The sequence below is a fragment of the Zophobas morio genome, unplaced genomic scaffold (genome assembly GCF_036711695.1).
Source record: "Zophobas morio isolate AGI-343-1 ecotype UQ-CSIRO unplaced genomic scaffold, CSIRO_AGI_Zmor_V1 ptg000027l, whole genome shotgun sequence".
Classification (NCBI taxonomy): Eukaryota; Metazoa; Arthropoda; class Insecta; order Coleoptera; family Tenebrionidae; genus Zophobas; species Zophobas morio.
Window position 1 is genome coordinate 1,239,832 of NW_026972132.1, and position 20,108 is coordinate 1,259,939.

The window sequence follows — 20,108 nt, forward strand, 5'->3', positions numbered from 1 at the left end:
GGTGGGCGGGGCTTATATTTTGATCGTATGATTAGAGAAATAAAAAACTAATTTTGTTAAAAAACGCGTATATTGCATATTTTTAGCTCTCGGCTTCGCCTCGAGTGGACATTTTTTTAATATAGGACTCTAATTTCGATTTAAAATAGTTTCTTTATGGGAACATTGACTGAAAAGAAAAACAATCTTCATAATTTTATATTTACCTATATTTAGCAATTCTTCTTAACATTTAGTGATGACAAATAATTTTTAAATTAACATTGTTAAATAACAACGAAATTGTTGTTAATAATTTAGCTTCTCAGTGGCACCAATAAACATTTTTTTTTTAATTAGTCCTGAACGTGCTCGCTGCGCTCGCATTATAAACGTTATTTTTTAAATTTTGGTGTCACAAATATTCAAGAAAGAAGCCAAGTTGTTTGTGTTCAACGGTAAAAAAATCACTAGATTATTTTTTTGTATAAATTATATATTTAGACCGATTTAGTTCAATTCGTTCTAAAAGTCTACAACTGTGTAATTTTTTTGCCACAATATTCAGACCGAGTTCGTAAATATAAAGCAATAAACATATGTGTTTTTCACGTGCTCACTTTTAATAAATTAATCTAAAACCAAGTGAACAAAAGCGACCTTTCCGAGCCCAAGATCTGTCTCCTTGTAATCACCACGATCTAACATCTCCCACAAAAAAAACTATTTTTACAAGTCTCACAATATCACGATTCTTCCATGAACATAAACAGCAGCAAACTGCCACTAATTAAAGCAAATCAGAAATGTTTTAATGAGATTATCATACTTAATTAAACAGTCTTGCAACTCATTATTAACTTACAAATTCATCATTTGCAGTGCTTAAACACACATGTAGGTATGATGTAAGCTTGAACCAACATCAGCGACAAAAAAGCCCTACCCAAAGCAATTATTATAATTTTTTCCGCGCGATTTTTTATTAAAAACCCATTAATAAACACAGACAGCTCGTAGAAAATCGCTTTATTATTAAACAATCTTTAGCAATGAGCGGATTTAGGACAGCTTTCAACCCATCATTACGCTTGTTTGCCGTAATGCTAATCGTATCACCACTATCAATTAAAACACAATAAATCAGTTTAGAACTTTCTAATCAATAACAACTGTTATTAAGTAACAATGTCAAGGATCCGCAATTTTTAATTTTCCCAGTTTCTATTTAATAACCGAAAGCTCGCCACCGATTCCGTGTAATTTCGCATTTCGCCCGGATTATTATTCAAACCGTCAAATAAAACTTTAAAGTGAAAATTTATGACGCAATCTTAAATATTCAAGGCCTACGTAATTATTTGATAACCGGCTGATATATTCTTTCCAAACACGTTAAAAATGGACTTGTCTCAGCGTTTTATTGTTGCAGATAAAGCCGGACCTGCTAGATTCCCCAGATTTATTTATTAACGCGAAAAAGCGCTTTCGAGCCGGAATTCGAGGAGTGGTGCGAAATATTTTAAAAAATTTTATTGTCGACCTATGACTGGTGCGACAATGGCGATGGGTGTGGTTTAATTAGAGATATTTTTTTTGATTCGATTTTTTTATTTATTATTGATGGGGTTGGTAAATGGGACAAAGGGACAAGAAATGTGGAAAAAGTACGGAGAGATGGGTGGCGGTTGTGGGAGGTCGTATTGATGATATTAATATTCATAATGGAATCGCAAAACTGGCTAGTTATAGTGCAGGTTGCTAGAGCAATTATATTACAAAAGATTCTACACTTATTTCCAGTTCATAGTTTATTGATAATTTATTAAGGGAACGCAATGTTTAAAAATTTAAATCTCGGGGTTCGTTCTTCATTCTAATTCAGTTCGCTCAATTTACTAGGTTAGTTCTTATAAATGGATAAATAATGTAGCAGGTTGTTCACTTAACACAGCGGACTGGGCTTGATTATTTTATTTTTTATTATTTCTATTATTTTTCTATGTAACTTCAGGTAAAATTTTGCCGTTAAACGTTTCAAAAATTATTTACAATTTTTGGAAAAATAGAAAAAAATATACCTAGTTTATCAATTTTTTTGTCGTTTTCTTATGTCATACTCCGTTTCAAATCTATATTCCTTCAGCTCAAAATTTGCCGCGAAATTAAATTTAATTATTATTTTTTTTATTAAAATCTGGATAAATTTAGCTATTAACTGTCTCTTGGTCGGACAACCAATGAATAATGGGTCACAATTGAGATTGGGGCGGGCGGGTGGGGCTTATTTTTAATTTTTGTTTTTCTTAACATATATATTTTTCTTTCAACGACATCCTACTTAAAAACATGTTTTACATGGTAGAGAAATACGCATTTTGCAATTAAGCTCCGCCTCTCGGGTCACGACGAATAAGAAAATTCATCACAATTGAAACGAGGGTGGGTGGGTGGGGTTTATATTTTGCCTTCTTTTTTCTTGTATGTACGTAGTTTTCTGTTCGCGACAAGAAACTGAAAACTGTGGGAGATAAAATTTACCATTTTAAACATGTTTTCAGTTTTTTGTTGCGAAGAATATGTATATTGAGAACAGAAAATCATAATTAGTTAATTGAATTTTAAAGTTGAATTTTTTTAAATTTATTTAAGATATACTCGATCAATTTTACATTTGCCGTTTTCTCATGTTTCAAATCTATGTCTTCAGGTCACACTTTGCCGTTAAATATTTCAAAAATTATTTATAATCTTCTTTTTTTATTTGGATTTTATTGCTTATACATACAAGGTATGAACTGCAAAAAATCACCTCAGTTTAAACTGTTCAGTTGTTAATGTTGGCGAAAAATCACGTTCATCTGTCATGAGAAATGCTTGAATTTACGAGCACTGATTCACTGTTTTTCTTATTAAAAATGAGTTTAAATTATTTTTAGGATACCTTTCTGATTTATTTAATTCGTAAGGAATATCGTAATTGCAAAAATATTATTGTCTGCAAATGTAAATCTCTTAAATTTTCACTGTCATTTCCTTAATGTCGTCTTGCTTTAGCCAAGACTTTTTTCCAATTTTTGACTCCGCTTCTGTGTTAAATGTCAAATAATCCGTCTAATATTACATATAATTTAGGCAATTTTGGTTAAAACTAGAACAAAATATAGTTTATCAATTTTTTTGTCGTTTTCGCATGTCATAGTCCGTTTCAAATCTAAATACCTTCAGCTCAAAATTTGCCGCTAAATTAAATTTAATTATTTTTTTTTTTATTAAAATCTGGATAAATTTAGCTACTGACTGCCCCTTGGTCGGACAACCAATGAATAATGCGTCACAATTGAGATTGGGGCGGGCGGGTGGGACTTATTTTTAATTTTTGTTTTTCTTAACATATATATATTTTTCTTTCAACGACATCCTACATAAAAACAAGTTTTACATGGTAGAGAAATAAGCATTTTGCAATTAAGCTCCGCCTCTCGACTCACGACGAATAAGAAAATTCGTCACAATTGAAACGTGGGTGGGTGGGTGGGGTTTATATTTTGCCTTCTTTTTTCTTGTATGTACGTAGTTTTCTATTCGTGACAAGAAACTGAAAACTGTGGGAGATAAAATTTACCATTTTAAACATGTTTTCAGTTTTTGTGGTGAAGAGTATGTATATTGAGAACAGAAAATCATAATTAGTTAATTGAATTTTAAAGTTGATTTTTTTTAAATTTATCCAAGTTATAGTCGATCAATTTTTCATTTGCCGTTTTCTCATGTTTCAAATCTATGTCTTCAGGTCACACTTTGCCGTTAAATATTTCAAAAAATTTTTATAATCTTCATTTTTTATTTGGATTTTATTGCTTATACAGGGAAGGTATGAACTGCAAAAAATCACCCCAGTTTAAACTGTTCAGTTGTTAATGTTGGCGAAAAATCATGTTCATCTGTCATGAGAAATGCTTGAATTTACGAGCACTAATTCACTGTTTTTCTTATTAAAAATGAGTATAAATTATTTTTAGGCTACTTTTCTGATTTATTTAATTCGTAAGGAATATCTTAATTGCAAAAATATTATTGTCTGCAAACTTAAATCTCTTAAATTTTCACTGTCATTTCCTTAATGTCGTCTTGTTTTAGCCAAGACTTTTTTCCAATTTTTGACTCCGCTTCTGTGTTAAATGTCAAATAATCCGTCTAATATTACACATAATTTAGGCAATTTTAGTTAAAACTAGAACAAAACATAGTTTATCAATTTTTTTGTCGTTTTCGCATGTCATAGTCCGTTTCAAATTTATATACCTTCAGCTCAAAATTTGCCGCTAAATTAAATTTGATTATTTTTTTTTATCAAAATCCGGATAAATTTAGCTACTGACTGCCCCTTGGTCGGACAACAAATGAATAATGCGTCACAATTGAGGTTAGGGCGGGCGGGTGGGGCTTATTTTTAATTTTTGTTTTTCTTAACATATATTTTTTTCTTTCAACCACAGCCTACTTAAAAACATGTTTCACGTAGTGGAGAAATAAGCATTTTGCAATTAAGCTCCGCCTCTCGACACACGACGTTTATGTTTTGCCTTCTTTTTTCTTGTATGTACGTAGTTTTCTATTGGCGACAAGAAACTGAAAACTGTGGGAGATAAAATTTACCATTTCAAACATGTTTTCAGTCTTTTTTTGTGAAAAATATATATATTAAGAATAAAAAAGTCAGATGATAATAATTAATCAATTTTTAAAAATTAATTTTTTGTAATTTATCCAAGATAAGTATAGTCGATTCATTTCTGTTTGCCGTTTTCGCATGTTTCAAATCTATGTCTTGAGGTCACAATTTGCCGTTAACTATTTCAAAAATTATTTATAATTTTCACTTTTTATTCGGATTTTATTGGTTATACATAGTTCAGTCGTTAATGTTGGCGAAAAATCGTGTTCAACTGTCATGAGAAATGCATGAATTTACAAACACTTATTCATTGTTTTTCTTATTAAAAATGAGGCTAAATTATTTTTAGATTAATTGTAAGCTTTATTTAATTCGTATCGAAGACCTTAAACATAAAAATAATTTTTTCTACAAGCTTATGTGTCTCAAATTTTCACTGCCATATTTCTAATATAGTCGTGTTTTTGTCAAGATTTTCTTTAAATTTTTCGACTCCGCTCCTGTGTTAAAACTCAAATAATTCTTCTAGTATTACACATAATTTTAATTCACTGTACATATTAGGCAATTTTTTGCTAAAGCCAGAACAAAATATCGTTTATCAATTTTTTAATTGTCGTTTTCGCATGTCACACCCCGTTCCAAATCTATATATCTTTAGGTCAAAATTTGTCGTTAAAATTAATTTAATTTTTTTATTAAAATCTGGATATATTCAGCTACTAACTGCCCCTTGGTCGGACAACGAATGATTACCTAATGCGTCACAATTGAGATTGGGGTGGGAGGGGAGGCTTACTTTTAACTTGTTTTTCTTAACACATACACTTTTCTTTTAGCGACATCATACTTATAAACTTGTTTTACATGGTAGAGAATTAAGCATTTTGCAATTAAGCTCCGCCTCTCGACTCACGACGAATAAGAAAATTCGTCACAATTGAAATAAGGGTGGATGGGCGGGGTTTCGATTTTGTCATTTTTTTGTTACATGTGCGTAGTTTTCTATTCGCCACAAGAAACTGAAACTTTGTTTAAAATGGTAAATTTGTAGAGAAGTGTGGTAGATAAAATTTACCATTTTAAACATGTTTTCAGTTTTTTTTTGTGAAGAATATGTATATTAAGAAGAAAAAAAAGTCAGGTCATAATTGATTAATTTTTAAAATTTAATTTTTTGTAATTTATCCCAAGATCAGGTATAGTCGATTCATTTTTGTTTGCCGTTTTCGCATGTTTCGAATCTACATCTTGAGGTCACAATTTGCCGTTAAATATTTCAAAAATTATTTATAGGTAATCTTCACTTTTTATTTGGATTTTATTGGTTATACATAGTTCAGTTGTTAAGGTTGGCGAAAAATCGTGTTCAACTGTCATGAGAAATGCATGAATTTACAAACACTTATTCATTGTTTTTCTTATTAAAAATGATGTTAAATTATTTTTAGAATAATTATAAGCTTTATTTAATTCGTACCGAAGACCTTAAAGTTAAAAAATAGTTTTTTCTACAAACTTATGTGTCTTAAATTTTCACTGCCATATTTCTAATGTAGCCGTTTTTTTGTCAAGATTTTCTTAAAATTTTTCGACTCCGCTCCTGTATTAAAACTCAAATAATTCTTCTAGTATTACACATAATTTTAATTCACTGTGCACAGGCAATTTTTTGGTAAAGCTAGAACAAAATATCGTTTATCAAGTTTTTATTTGTCGTTTTCGCATGTCATACCCTGTTCCAAATCTATATATCTTTAGGTAAAAATTTGCCGTTAAAATTAATTTAATTTTTTTTATTAAAATCTGGATATGTTCAGGTACTAACTGCCCCTTGATCGGACAACGAATGTTTACCTAATGCGTCACAATTAAGATTGGGGTGGGTGGGTCTTACTTTTAACTTGTTTTTCTTAACACATACACTTTTCTTTCAGCGACATCATACTTATAAACTTATTTTACATGGTAGAGAAATAAGAATTTTGCAATTAAGCTCCGCCTCTCAACTCACGACAAATAATAAAATTCGTCACAATTGAAATAAGAGTGGGTGGGCGGTGTTTCGATTTTGTCACTTTTTTCTTACATGTGCGTAGGTTTCTATTCGCGACAAGAAACTGAAACCTTGTTTAAAATGGTAAATTTGTAGAGAAGAGTGGTAGATAAAATTTACCATTTTAAACATGTTTTCAATCTTTTTTTTGTGAAGAATATGTATATTAGGAAGAAAAAAAGTCGGGTCATAATTAATTAATTTTTAAAATTTAATTTTTTGTAATTTATCCAAGATCAGGTTATAGTCGATTAATTTTTGTTTGCCGTTTTCGCATCTTTCGAATCTATATCTTGAGGTTACAATTTGCCCTTTAATATTTCAAAAATTATTTATAATCTTCATTTTTTATTTGGATTTTATTGGTTATACATAGTTCAGTTGTTAAGGTTGGCGAAAAATCGTGTTCAACTGTCATGAGAAATGCATGAATTTACAAACACTTATTCATTGTTTTTCTTATTAAAAATGAGGTTTAATTAATTTTAGAATAATTATAAGCTTTATTTAATTCGTACCGAAAACCTTAAAGGTAAAAATAGTTTTTTCTACAAACTTATGTGTCTTAAATTGTCACTGCCATATTTCCAATGTAACCGTGTTTTTGTCAAGATTTTTTTTTAATTTTTCGACTCCACTCCTGTGTTAAAACTCAAATAATTCTTCTAGTATTACACATAATTTTAATTCACTGTGCACAGGCAATTTTTTGGTAAAGCTAGAACAAAATATCGTTTATCAAGTTTTTATTTGTCGTTTTCGCATGTCATACCCTGTTCCAAATCTATGTATCTTTAGGTCAAAATTTGTCGTTAAAATTAATTTAATTTTTTTTATTAAAATCTGGATATATTCAGCTACTAACTGCCCCTTGGTCGGACAACGAATGATTACCTAATGCGTCACAATTGAGATAGGGGTGGGTGGGTGGGGCTTACTTTTTACTTGTTTTTCTAAACACATACACTTTTCTTTCAGCACCATCATACTTATAAACTTGTTTTACATGGTAGAGAATTAAGCATTTTGCAATTAAGTTCCGCCTCTCGACTCACGACGAATAAGAAAATTCGTCACAATTGAAAGAAGGGTGGGTGGGCGGGGTTTCGATTTTGTCATTTTTTTGTTACATGTGCGTAGTTTTCTATTCGCCACAAGAAACTGAAACTTTGTTTAAAATGGTAAATTTGTAGAGAAGTGTGGTAGATAAAATTTACCATTTTAAACATGTTTTCAGTTTTTTTTTTGTGAAGAATATGTATATTAAGAAGAAAAAAAAGTCAGATGATAATTAATCAATTTTTAAAATTTAATTTTTTGTAATTTATCCAAGATAAGTATAGTCGATTCATTTTTGTTTGCCATTTTCGCATGTTTCGAATCTATATCTTGAGGTTACAATTTGCCCTTTAATATTTCAAAAATTATTTATAATCTTCATTTTTTATTTGGATTTTATTGGTTATACATAAGTCAGTTGTTAATGTTGGCGAAAAATCGTGTTCAACTGTCATGAGAAATGCATGAATTTACAAACACTTATTCATTGTTTTTCTTATTAAAAATGAGGTTAAATTATACATTTAGATTAATTTTAAGCTTTATTTAATTCGTACCGAAGACCTTAAACGCAAAAATAACTGTTTCTACAAGCTTATGTGTCTTAAATTTTCACTGCCATATTTCTAATGTAGCCGTGTTTTTGTCAAAATTTTCTCTAAATTTGTCAACTCCGTTCCTGTGTTAAAAATCAAATAATTCTTCTACACATTACACATAATTTTAATTCACTGTACATAGGCAATTTTTTGCTAAAGCCAGAACAAAATATCGTTTATCAAATTTTTATTTGTCGTTTTCGCATGTCACACCCTGTTCCAAACTTATATATCTTTAGGTAAAAATTTGCCGTTAGATTAAATTAAATTAATTAATTTAAATTTTGCCTTCTTTTTTTGTATGTAGGTACGTAGTTTTTGATTTGCGAAAAGAAACTGAAACCTGTGGGAGATAAAATTTACCATTTTAAACATGTTTTCAGTCTTTTTTGTAAAGAATATGTACATTAAGAAGAAAAAAAGTCAGATCATAATTTATCAATTTTTAAAATTTAATTTTTTGTAATTTATCCCAAGATCAGGTATAGTCGATTCATTTTTGTTTGCCGTTTTCGCATGTTTCAAATCTATGTCTTCAGGTCACAATTTGCCGTTAAATATTTCAAAAATTATTTATAATCTTCACTTTTTATTTGGATTTTATTGGTTATACATAGTTCAGTTGTTAAGGTTGGCGAAAAATCGTGTTCAACTGTCATGAGAAATGCATGAATTTACAAACGCTTATTCATTGTTTTTCTTATTAAAAATGAGGTTAAATTAATTTTAGATTAATTTTAAGCTTTATTTAATTCGTACCGAAGACCTTAAACGTAAAAATAGTTTTTTCTACAAGCTTATGTGTCTTAAATTTTCACTGCCATATTTCCAATGTAACCGTGTTTTTGTCAAGATTTTCTTTAAATTTTTCGACTCCGCTCCTGTGTTAAAACTCAAATAATTCTTCTAGTATTACACATAATTTTAATTCACTGTACATAGGCAATTTTTTGCTAAAGCCAGAACAAAATATCGTTTATCAATTTTTTATTTGTCGTTTTAGCATGTCATACCCTGTTCCAAATCTATATGTCTGTGCGTTAAATATTTCAAAAATTATTTATAATCTTTATTGTTTATTTGGATTTTATTGGTTATATTCTTAGTATGAACTGCAAAAAACTCAACTCAACTTAAACTTTTTATTCTGATTCACTGTTTTTCTTTTTAAAAATGAGGTTAAATTACTTTCAGATTAGTTTTAAGCTTCATTTAATTCGTGCCGAACACCTTAGGGGTGAAAATAATTTTTTCTCTTAAATTTTCACTGCCATATTTCTAGTGTATAGTTGTGTTATCAATTTTTTTTAATTATTCGACCGAGCTCTTTTGTTAAAACTCAAATAATCCTTCTAGCATTACATTTAGCTTTAATTCACTGTGAAGAAGCAATTTTTTGCTAAAACTATAACATCCTTTTCTTATTAAAAGTAAGTTTAAATTATTTTCATGCCTCTCTTAATTTATATTTAATTTATAAAGAGAACTTTAAATGTAAAAACATTTTGGTACTAAAACTAGTCTTCAGGCTTAAATTTCCACAATCGTTTTTGCAGTTCGCCTCTGTATTAATATCAAATAAAAATTACCCAAATAATGAGAGCTAAAAAACAGTAGAAACATTTTAATTTTATATTAATGTTGTCAAAAAATCCTCAAGAAAATATTTTTCATCGTTAGGCTATTCAAACACTTCCGAAAAAATTTAACCCGAAACACTCGAACCTCAAAACTTTCCAAAAATATTTATAGTATGATTCGGGAGCAACAGCCCCATATTTCACATCTCCAATACACGACTTAATTACGTTTTGGCAACAAAGCCCAAATCCACGCTTAAATCACCCACTCAAGCCGAAATTCCCATTTTTCCTCACAAAATTAACACCCCGAACACTTTCCAATTCGCGCAAAACTCATCAATAACCACCCAATAACGCATAATCAATCAAAGGACCCACCCGACCGGAAAATGCCTCCGTCAACCAGAAAACTAAAAAGCGTTTTTTTCGATGTTACAAAGACCAACAATGTTGTGATGTGTTAGTTAATTATGTTCTAGAAGGAAACTGGAAAGTGGTTGTTAGTCATGCCACATTTAGATTAATTCTGTATATGGTGCTAAAGTGCTACGATTTCATCAAGAATAGGAGAACTGTTTCAGCGCTAAATAAATCGGCTTTGTTCGGGTTACACCCCGACGGGGTAATTTATTTCCATTTGTGTAGATTATGTACAATACGCCAAATTTGAAAAAAGTGGGTTTCGGCGTGGCGTGCAAACAAAAAAATTGAAAACTGTGTTACAACGAAGGTTTGGAATAATTGAACGAAACACGAATTTTCACACTTTGGGTAATGCGAGAAAATTACGGAGTTGGAATGTTTTTTCTTTGACCGTGTTCAGGCCTAGAGGTTCCGAGCGTCGGAAAGCGGAACGCGCACGAAATTCGTACATACTGTATTTTTTAAATTTAATAAAAATGTGTAATAGATTTTAGTGGCCTAGTGGTTGATTATTTAATATATATGTATATAGTGTTGTAAAAGTGTTGTCGCTCTTTTTTCCAGTGTAACATATATTATACATATTAGTGAGTAGGTTTTTATAAATTTAACAACCAGAAGAATCACTCGTGCGTGTTTATCACTCTCTTTTTGTACTACTTGTACTTTCAGTGGTATCACTGTGATATTTGTAATTTGTTGAACATACAAGTTCACCGCTTTTTTCGTCTTGGTTACGCGTAGTGACTAGGCGAAAACTGAGTGTCGCTTTATTTGACGCAATTTCTCGAGTCTGCTTGAGTATCGCGAAAGTCTTAGAAACAATTTCGTATGTATCCGGTGATTCGATTTAGATTTTGCGTGAAATAAAGTGTTGTTTTTACCTTGTCTTGGCCGTCGTCGTACACACTAAACTGTCACTTATCACTCACCTCCCGCTCTTCGTGATGACCATTTCAGTCCCTAACTTGTGGAACTTCTCCCACAGCTCCTTCCCCTCCAGCGTGACCTTGGGGTCGTCGACGACGCCGTCCTCCTCCGGCTGGATGGCCCTCAGCGGGCGCACCATCGCCGGGTGGTGGTTGTGCGCCGCGACGGCCGCCAGCACCACGTCCTCCGCCGTCGTGTAGGGGTGTCCGGCGAGGGCGGCGTGGTGCGGGTGCGGGTGGTTGATCTTGGGCAGCAGCGCGCCGGGGTAGCAGTGCGCGTTCTGCGAGCCGAAGGCGGCGAGCGCCGCCGGCGGGAAGAATCCGGGCGCGGGCGGCGACGCCGCCGAGCCGCCGGCGGCCGTGAGCAGCGAGCTCACGCTGAAGTCCGTCTGCCGCGGCAGCTGCAGGAAGGGGTGGTAGGCCATGTTCTTCACCTTGGCGTCGGGGGGAGGCTCCAGCGTGTCGAAACGCATTGGTCACTGCTCCGGGACGGCGGACTGAGTACTAAACGGGGCTCACTCGCACCGGCATCACAGCACTGCACGCACGGACGCCACTGGCCGGGGTGGTTTTTCAGCGCCAAGTCTGACACCTCCTTCCCGGGGAGAGTGCGAGCGACGACTAGCAGGAAAGCCGCCGCTGCGACACGGACTGTGTTAATGACGGCGGAGCGACGCGATTGGCCGGGACGGTGTCAGCTCCGGCGGCTCGGCCAATCCGGGGGCGACATGTCTCCCCCACTTTTCACACTTACGGTGGGCAGGAGTTAGGAGGTTATGCCTATGGAGGCGTTGCGAGAGGTTTTTGTCACACGGGCTCCTTTTTCTGCCCGGGCGACATTGATGTGTTTGATGCTCCTTTTCGGCGCTGGCTCCGGCGAGGAATCTGGAAAAAGGGACGGAGGGGCGGCGATTTTAATTGCTCAGACTGGAACCCCCGGAAACGGGACACCGCGCGCTACAAATCCCCCAATTTAAATCTAGTGTCAACATTGAATACTCGTTTTTTTAACCAAAAATCATAATTCCCCAAGTTATTAACAACAAATCAAATAAAAACGTTTTAACGCCCTCGGATGATTGCGAACTCGGTCGACGCCTCGTCAAATTTATTTTTAATCAGGGACGAAATTAAACAATTTCAAACAACTAAACACTAACAAATGTAAGTAAATTGCATTTTTATAATTTGCTTTCCGACGTTGACTGGAGATCCAACCTTAAATTTTAATTCTAAATTTTGCATATTAATTTAAATTTGATTGTTCTAAAGTTACTTTGGAATCTTGTAAATAAATCATGTAGCTCTAAATATTACGACTCATAATTTTTTCATAAACATGATCAAAATATCTGAAGATGTAAATCTGGGTTGATAGATATCAAATTTAAAATTGATGATAACACATCAACCGTTTAGAGACTGATGATGTCGTAATCGCGGTTTAAAAATGTATGAAATGTGATAAAACTGCAGATCTTCTGACATATTTCGATTTGAAGATCTAAATTTTTTTTTTGATAGATATTAAATTTAAAATTGATGATAATACATTAACAGTTTAAAAAATTACTTAGACTGAAAGAGCGATTTGGAGTTGTAAGTAATATGAATATCATCTCTGCGTTTCTTCGAAATTGCGGAACGAAAATTAGATCTTCTAAAATATTACGCAATAAAGAGTAAACACAAAAGATATAAATTTGAATTTTTTAATTTTGGAAATGACGATTTGTTAAGACTTGCATAATCTGATTTAAGATTGCTTTAGTTTAATGTGGACTGAGGATATTTAATAATTTGATCTAAATAGATTTAAGATCTGAAGTTGCGACAGTAAAAATAATACTGGTGATGGCGTAATTATGGTTAAAAAAGCATGAAATGTGATAAAACTGCAGATCTTCCGAAATATTTCGATCTGAAGATCTAAATTTGGGTTGATAGATATCAAATTTAAAACTGGTGATAATACATTAACCGTTTAGAGACTTACTTAGATTGAGATTTCTAAAATAGTGAAATTGGAGTTATAATATGAATATCATCTTTGCGTTTCTTCGAAAATGAGGAACGAAATTAGATCTTCTAAAATATTATACAATAAAGAGTAAACACAAAAGATCCAAATTTGATCTTTTTAATTTCGGAAATGACGATTTGATAAGACTTGCATAATCAGATATAAGATTGCTTTAGTTTAATGTGGGCTGAGGATATTTAATAATTTGATCTAAATAGTTTTAAGATCTAACATTACTATAGTAAAAATAATACTGGTGATGTCGTAGTTGTGGTTAAAAAAGCGTGAAATGTGATAAAACTGCAGATCTTCTGAAATATTTCGATTTGAAGATCTAAATCTGGGTTGATAGATAGGTATCAAATTTAAAATTGATGATAATAATCAACCGTTTAGAGACTTACTTAAATTGAGATTTCTGAAAGAGCGATTTGGAGTTATAATATGAATACCATCTTCAAAAAAAATCTCCATTAGATCTTATAAAATATTATACAAAAAAGGTTAAACACAAAAGATCTAAATTTGAACTTTTTAATTTCAGAAATGACGATTTGATAAGAATTGCATAGTCTGAATTAAAATTGCTTTAGTTTAATGTAGACTGAGGATATTTAATAATTTGATCTAAATAGTTTGAAGATCTGAAGTTACGATAGTAAAAATAGTAGGTACTGGTAATGTCGTAATTGTGGTTAAAAAAGCATGAAATGTGATAAAACTGCAGATCTTTTGAAACATTTCGATTTGAAGATCTAAATCTGGGTTGATAAATAGGTATCAAATTTAAAATTGATGATAATAATCAACCGTTTAGAGACTTACTTAGATTGAGATTTCTGAAAGAGCGATTTGGAGTTATAATATGAATACCATCTTCAAAAAAATCTCCATTAGATCTTATAAAATATTATACAATAAAGGGTAAACACAAAAGATCTAAATTTGAACTTTTTAATTTCAGAAATGACAATTTGATAAGAATTGCATAGTCTGAATTAAAATTGCTTTAGTTTAATGTAGACTGAGGATATTTAATAATTTGATCTAAATAGTTTGAAGATCTGAAGTTACGATAGTAAAAATAATAGGTACTGGTAATGTCGTAATTGTGGTTAAAAAAGCATGAAATGTGATAAAACTGCAGATGTTTTGAAACATTTCGATTTGAAGATCTAAATCTGGGTTGATAAATAGGTATCAAATTTAAAATTGATGATAATAATCAACCGTTTAGAGACATACTTAGATTGAGATTTCTGAAAGAGCGATTTGGAGTTATAATATGAATACCATCTTCAAAAAAAATCTCCATTAGATCTTATAAAATATTATACAATAAAAGGTAAACACAAAAGATCTAAATTTGAACTTTTTAAGATCGGAAATGACAATTTGTTAAGACTTGCATAATCTGATTTAAGATTGCTTTAGTTTAATGTGGATTAAGGATATTTAATAATTTGATCTAAATAGTTTTAAGATCTGAAGTTACGATAGTAAAAATAATTGGTACTGGTAATGTCGTAATTGTGGTTAAAAAAGCATGAAATGTGATAAAACTGCAGATCTTCTGAAATATTTCGATTTGAAGATCTAAATCTGGGTTGGTAGATATCAAATTTAAAACTGATGATAATACATTAAGCGTTTAGAGACTTATTTAGATTGAGATTTCTGAAACAGCGAAATTGAAGTTATAACAGGAATATCATCTTCTAAAAAAACTCAATTAGATCTTCTAAAATATTATACCTACAATAAAGTGTAAACACATAATATCTAAATTTGAACTTTTTAATTTCGGAAATGACGATTTGTTAAGACTTGCATAATCTGATTTAAGATTGCTTTAGTTTAATATGGACTGAGAATATTTAACAATTTGATCTAAATGTATTTAAGATCTGAAGTTACGATAGTAAAAATAACACTGATGACGACGTAATTGTGGTTAAAAAAAACATGAAATATAATAAAACTGTAGATCTTCTGAAATATTTCGATTTGAACATCTAAATCTGGGTTGAAAGATATCAAACTAAAAATTGATGATAATACATCAAGCGTTTAGAGACTTATTTATATTGAGATTTCTGAAAGAGCGAAATTGAATACAATAAAACGTAAATACAAAAGACCCAAATTTGATATTTTTAATTTCTTAACCAATCGGAAACAAGCAACGAAATTTTCTGATAGTTTTCCAAATTTATAAGTCTCTTAATCAAGGCACCTCAGGGTTCGGTACCGGGTCCACTTTTATTTCTATAGTATATTAATGACCACCTCAACATTTGAATAGTAAAGGGTTTCTAATTCCAGATATCACAACTTTTCTAACAGTTACCTACTAAAAAATGCGTGGGTTTGCATATTGATTCTAGACTAGGATTATTCCAACAGTAAATAAAATACTTTAATTTTGGCAAACCGCGAACGTTTTAGCGCCCTCGGATAATTTCCACCTCGATCGCCGCCTCGTCCAAAAAATTATTTTAACGATTTAAAACAAATAAACATTTATTGAAGATCAAGCGCTAAACATTAATTCTAAATTTTGTGTGTCAATTTAAGTCCAGAAATACTTTGAAATCTTGTAAATAAATCACGATTTATAATAATAATAAATTATAAATGACGAAATTAATTGTTTATAATTTTTAAGTCGCTTAAGCTTTGTTAGGTTAAAAAGTGCATTGTTTTGTGTTAAATTAACCGTAGTATGAAGACCGTGGCAGACATATCTTGATCTAAATTTGATTTGATAGCAATCAGATGGAATCATGATAGATACTTTAATATTTTTTCTTTGACTGTTATTATTATTAGTGAAATTTTTTAGTTTACTATAAATTTTATTATTTGAGTGTCAAAATTTTCTATTTTTGAATCACTAGAAAAAATATAATAAGACATTTTATTACTATTATTATTATTATTAATAGTATTTAATTTATCGCCGAAACAAGCCTGGAACATGTTGTTTTGTCAGTACGGAGAGTAAATGACCGAAGAAAAAAATAGCTTTCAGTTTGCTCTGAAAAACAACAGTGCTTTTATACCAAATCCATTAACAAAAATTTAAAAACCGACCCATCAGTCGCGATTACCACATTAAAATTTTTAATGACCTCGGCCAACTTTTGCGATTTTACCACAGATTGGCTATCAAGATCTCCCAAACACGGGCAGCAGGCGTCGGCAACAAATCTCTCGGACCTAAACCCATCGAACACCCATTCGTTCGCCCAGGACCCAGCATGGACGGCCCAAAGACTTAATTACGCCTCATAAGTTATTAACCGAAAAATATCGAAAGTTCCCAACTCGCCCGACTGCCCATAAATAATAAACCGTGTTTTCCCGAGTACGACATTTTTTCGGATATTCTTTTGAAGCCCGTAATTACCGTGGACAAATATTTACGCGTCTTTTTCTTTTCCGGGCGCGGATCAAACGGAACGCTTAATTTTAAACCGGGTTTCTGCGTCCAGACGCCGCGGAGACAATTTTGCTATAGACGCGATAAATTATTCCAGGCGCTCCTCGAAAAGGCATGCAAATACACCCTAAAAAGCAAACAGAGAGACCGAATTCCTCCCGCCATGGTAACCTTCAAGGGCTGCAATTGGGTCAGCGCGCAGCACCCACATGCTGGTAAATTTAATTATCCCTTGGATGTTTTTTTTTTCAGGAAAATGGCTTTTAAAAATTAGTGGGAAGTAGTTTGGCGAGGTGACGATCGAGATGGAAATAATCCGAGTGCGCTTTTTAGTTTGTTATTTTTTTTTTAATGTCAAACTTAAGTATTTGTTTAAAATCGCGTGATTTCGTTAGTTCCACAATAAATTTAAAGTGGAAGTCGTGACTTATGATTTTTTTAATTTTTTTGTGTGTAAAGTCGTGCCATGCATGGATAAATTCCGGTGTCAGATTTAAAAATGAATAAAACATATATTTTTGACGAGGCGGCAACCGAGCCGGAAATCATCCGAGGGCGCTAAAACGTTCGCGGTTTGCTAAAGTTCATTTATTCTATTTGCTGCAAATAAATGATGGAAGCTTTACACACTTCCTCTATAAAGAAAAGCTACGATTTTTTGTAACTTTATTTCAAAAAATTAAATATACAGGGTGAGTCACTAAGCGCACGTTTCTCGATGTCTCCTATATTTTATTATTTCGTCTTATTCTGTTTTTTAAGAAACACATAAATATCTTAGAAGAGTGACAACAAAAATATAGTAATTCCAATATTTGAAAACTGTAAAGTATTAGAATTTTTTATAAACACTCTGTATAATGAAATTTGTTTTAATTGATACGGTAACAAAGCGCGTACCTTCCACAAAATATTGCATACTTACCCTGTATATAATTTTTATTTTTATAAGTAGACATTTAGGTATGATCAATTTTTGACTTATCTATGACTTTTTTTTAATAAAGCTTTTACATTGTCAGACTATGTATCATTTTATTTTCCTAGCAATAATTCACGTATGATTCAAGATACTGACACATGATTTATTTTCAAAGGCAAAATTACTAACAATAAATCATTGCGCTATCCATTTATTTTTTTTAATTGGAAAAGTTAAGTCATTTGAAAATATATTCCACTCTGCTTAGCTCATGTGACAAATATGCGCCATTAAAGAATGTCGCAAATAATGCGATTAATGCAATCCTCATAACTTGTTATTTATTACAAGAATTATTATTGTCATTACGTGATCACACTCAAACCCGAAAAGCGAAATCGGCATTTCCGTATTCTACAAAGTGCCAAAGTCCAACTGTACACAGTGGACCATAAAATAATGAGCTGATTCTAACCCCACTTTTCCCCTTTGGCAAATAAAATACGCCTTTGGGTCCAAACCATAATTCACCAATGACACGTCCCGACAAATTTATTTATGTACATAGAAACCCTGGCCCGCCCTTTCCAATTTAAGTAACGTCATCTAAACCACGCCTCTTGACTTAGCCAATCGCATTATCGAAAAAAAGAATCAAGGCTAGCTTAGATATAAATTTCATGGGTAGGTGTATGAAATATGGGCATCAATTTGGCGAAAATGAATCTTTTGGATGTTTAACAGAAATTGTTAATTTCAATAAGTCGTGTACAATGTGACACTAAGCATCAGCCTGTATATTTTCGTCGTTGTGAAAAATTCCTCTCCCTCAGCCTTCAGTTCCCGTCTCTCCACAGCCACCTAGTACTTTACACTTCGTACCCTGATTAAAAGCCCTCCACCGCATCAGATAACCCAAACGTAACAATTACCTCTCACGCGAAAACCGTCCTTACCGCCCCTCGCACTCAAAAAAGGCCAAACCATACTCACCCCCACCCCGTCGCCGCCTCCAATATTTATAAACAGCGTCCGAGTCCGTGAACGACGCTGTTGCACCGAATGCCGCCGCCAACTGACGCGGGGCGTCGCGCCGCCGCCGCCGCGCCGCCTGCGCCTGCGCGCCGCAGAAAGGGCCCCGAAAGCGCGGCCTGCGTCCCGCCGGCCGAGTCGCGGCTGTCGCGATTAAACGATAACCGACAGCTATTTAATGTGTAAAATCAAGTTGGCTCTGCGGCGATATCCGCAAAATAGCGTGCGTTCGCGAGAGTCCGAGTGAGACGGCGTGATTTGGGACAGATTAGCGCGGCCACGCCCCCGGCGTCCCCCTCCCGCGGCGGGCGGAGGCCCCGCCCCCTTCCGCGGCCTGCTGGGCCCTGCCGGCGTCAGTTATGTACTGGAAGCCCTGCACAGCTCACTTTATCAATTAGATCGGTGGGTGTTTTTGTCCTTTTGCGTTGTTGTTTATTGGGACGTCCTGTATTTGATTTTTTGCAACATGGCGACGGCGGTGTTTGATGGTAGCGCGGTATTGATTGACAGGCGCGTTTTTTGAGATGGCTGGCGGGAATGGGAGGAGGGCCGGATGGGCCGAGATTAATTAATTTTGGTTTATGGGATGCGATGGGTGCTTTTTCGAGATGGCCGGTTGGCGGATTGATGGGCGGGGTGGAGTGGCGGCGTTGGTGCGGATTATATGCATATAGGTGGTTATTTATGGGAGGCTGGCGGGGCTGAGGGGAGCACGCGGGGAATTCGCGCGTAATAAATGCAATTTATGTATATAGGGTGTTCCTAAAATTGTAGTAACGTCAAAGTAAGTATATATTTGGTTTACGAATATACAATTTGATGTGTTATTGACGTTTTACAGGTTGTGGAATGCGGGAATGCAGGTTTCACTGAGGGATGACGTCATTGCAAAATATAAATAAATCTCACTCTCAACATCCAGTGTGCTTTTCACTTTTGTTTAATTAAACCTTCTGAAATTTTATAAATTGACTGATATTTTAAGATTACAATAGGTACATAAAGGACTTTCTAAAAATCGTTACCAACGTTTAAAACGAATTCCAGATCATAAGTGAAATTTATTTTCAACTGAATTATTGATATAGTTTTAGAAATAACTGCGACAGAAATTTTTGACGAAGTTTATTATTATTATTATTATTAATTTTGGTAAACGGACCCCAGTTTTTCAAATTTTATCTCTAGTAAATCCTAGTAATAGTAAATTATAATTTTATCAATAAAAATGCCTTTTAACGATTTTCCAATTCCAGAATATGTGTTTAGATATTTACAAACATTTATACAACCTTCAGATTTATTTTTAATTTACGATTTTTCTCTTTCAATTATTTTTAGGATGCAATAGGCTGAAAAAATCATAAAAGTATGAACATT

General features: G+C 33.1%; 1 protein-coding gene across 4 annotated transcripts in view; it reads right to left on the reverse strand.

The window, feature by feature from the left end:
- The window catches only part of LOC135136833 (optomotor-blind protein-like), a 174,480-nt gene extending 155,600 nt beyond the window's left edge, over positions 1-18,880 (reverse strand). For 2 of the 4 annotated variants that reach the window (XM_064066260.1, XM_064066259.1), the window contains exons 1-2: positions 18,690-18,880; positions 11,310-12,191 (exon numbers count right to left, since the gene is read on the reverse strand). In XM_064066260.1, the coding sequence (XP_063922330.1) occupies positions 11,310-11,779 (470 nt within the window). In that variant the 5' untranslated portion in view covers positions 11,780-12,191; positions 18,690-18,880. The remainder of the gene's footprint in view (positions 1-11,309; positions 12,192-18,689) is intronic. The other 2 variants (XM_064066262.1, XM_064066261.1) reach the window with 1 other exon arrangement.
- Between the last annotated feature and the right edge of the window lie 1,228 nt (positions 18,881-20,108).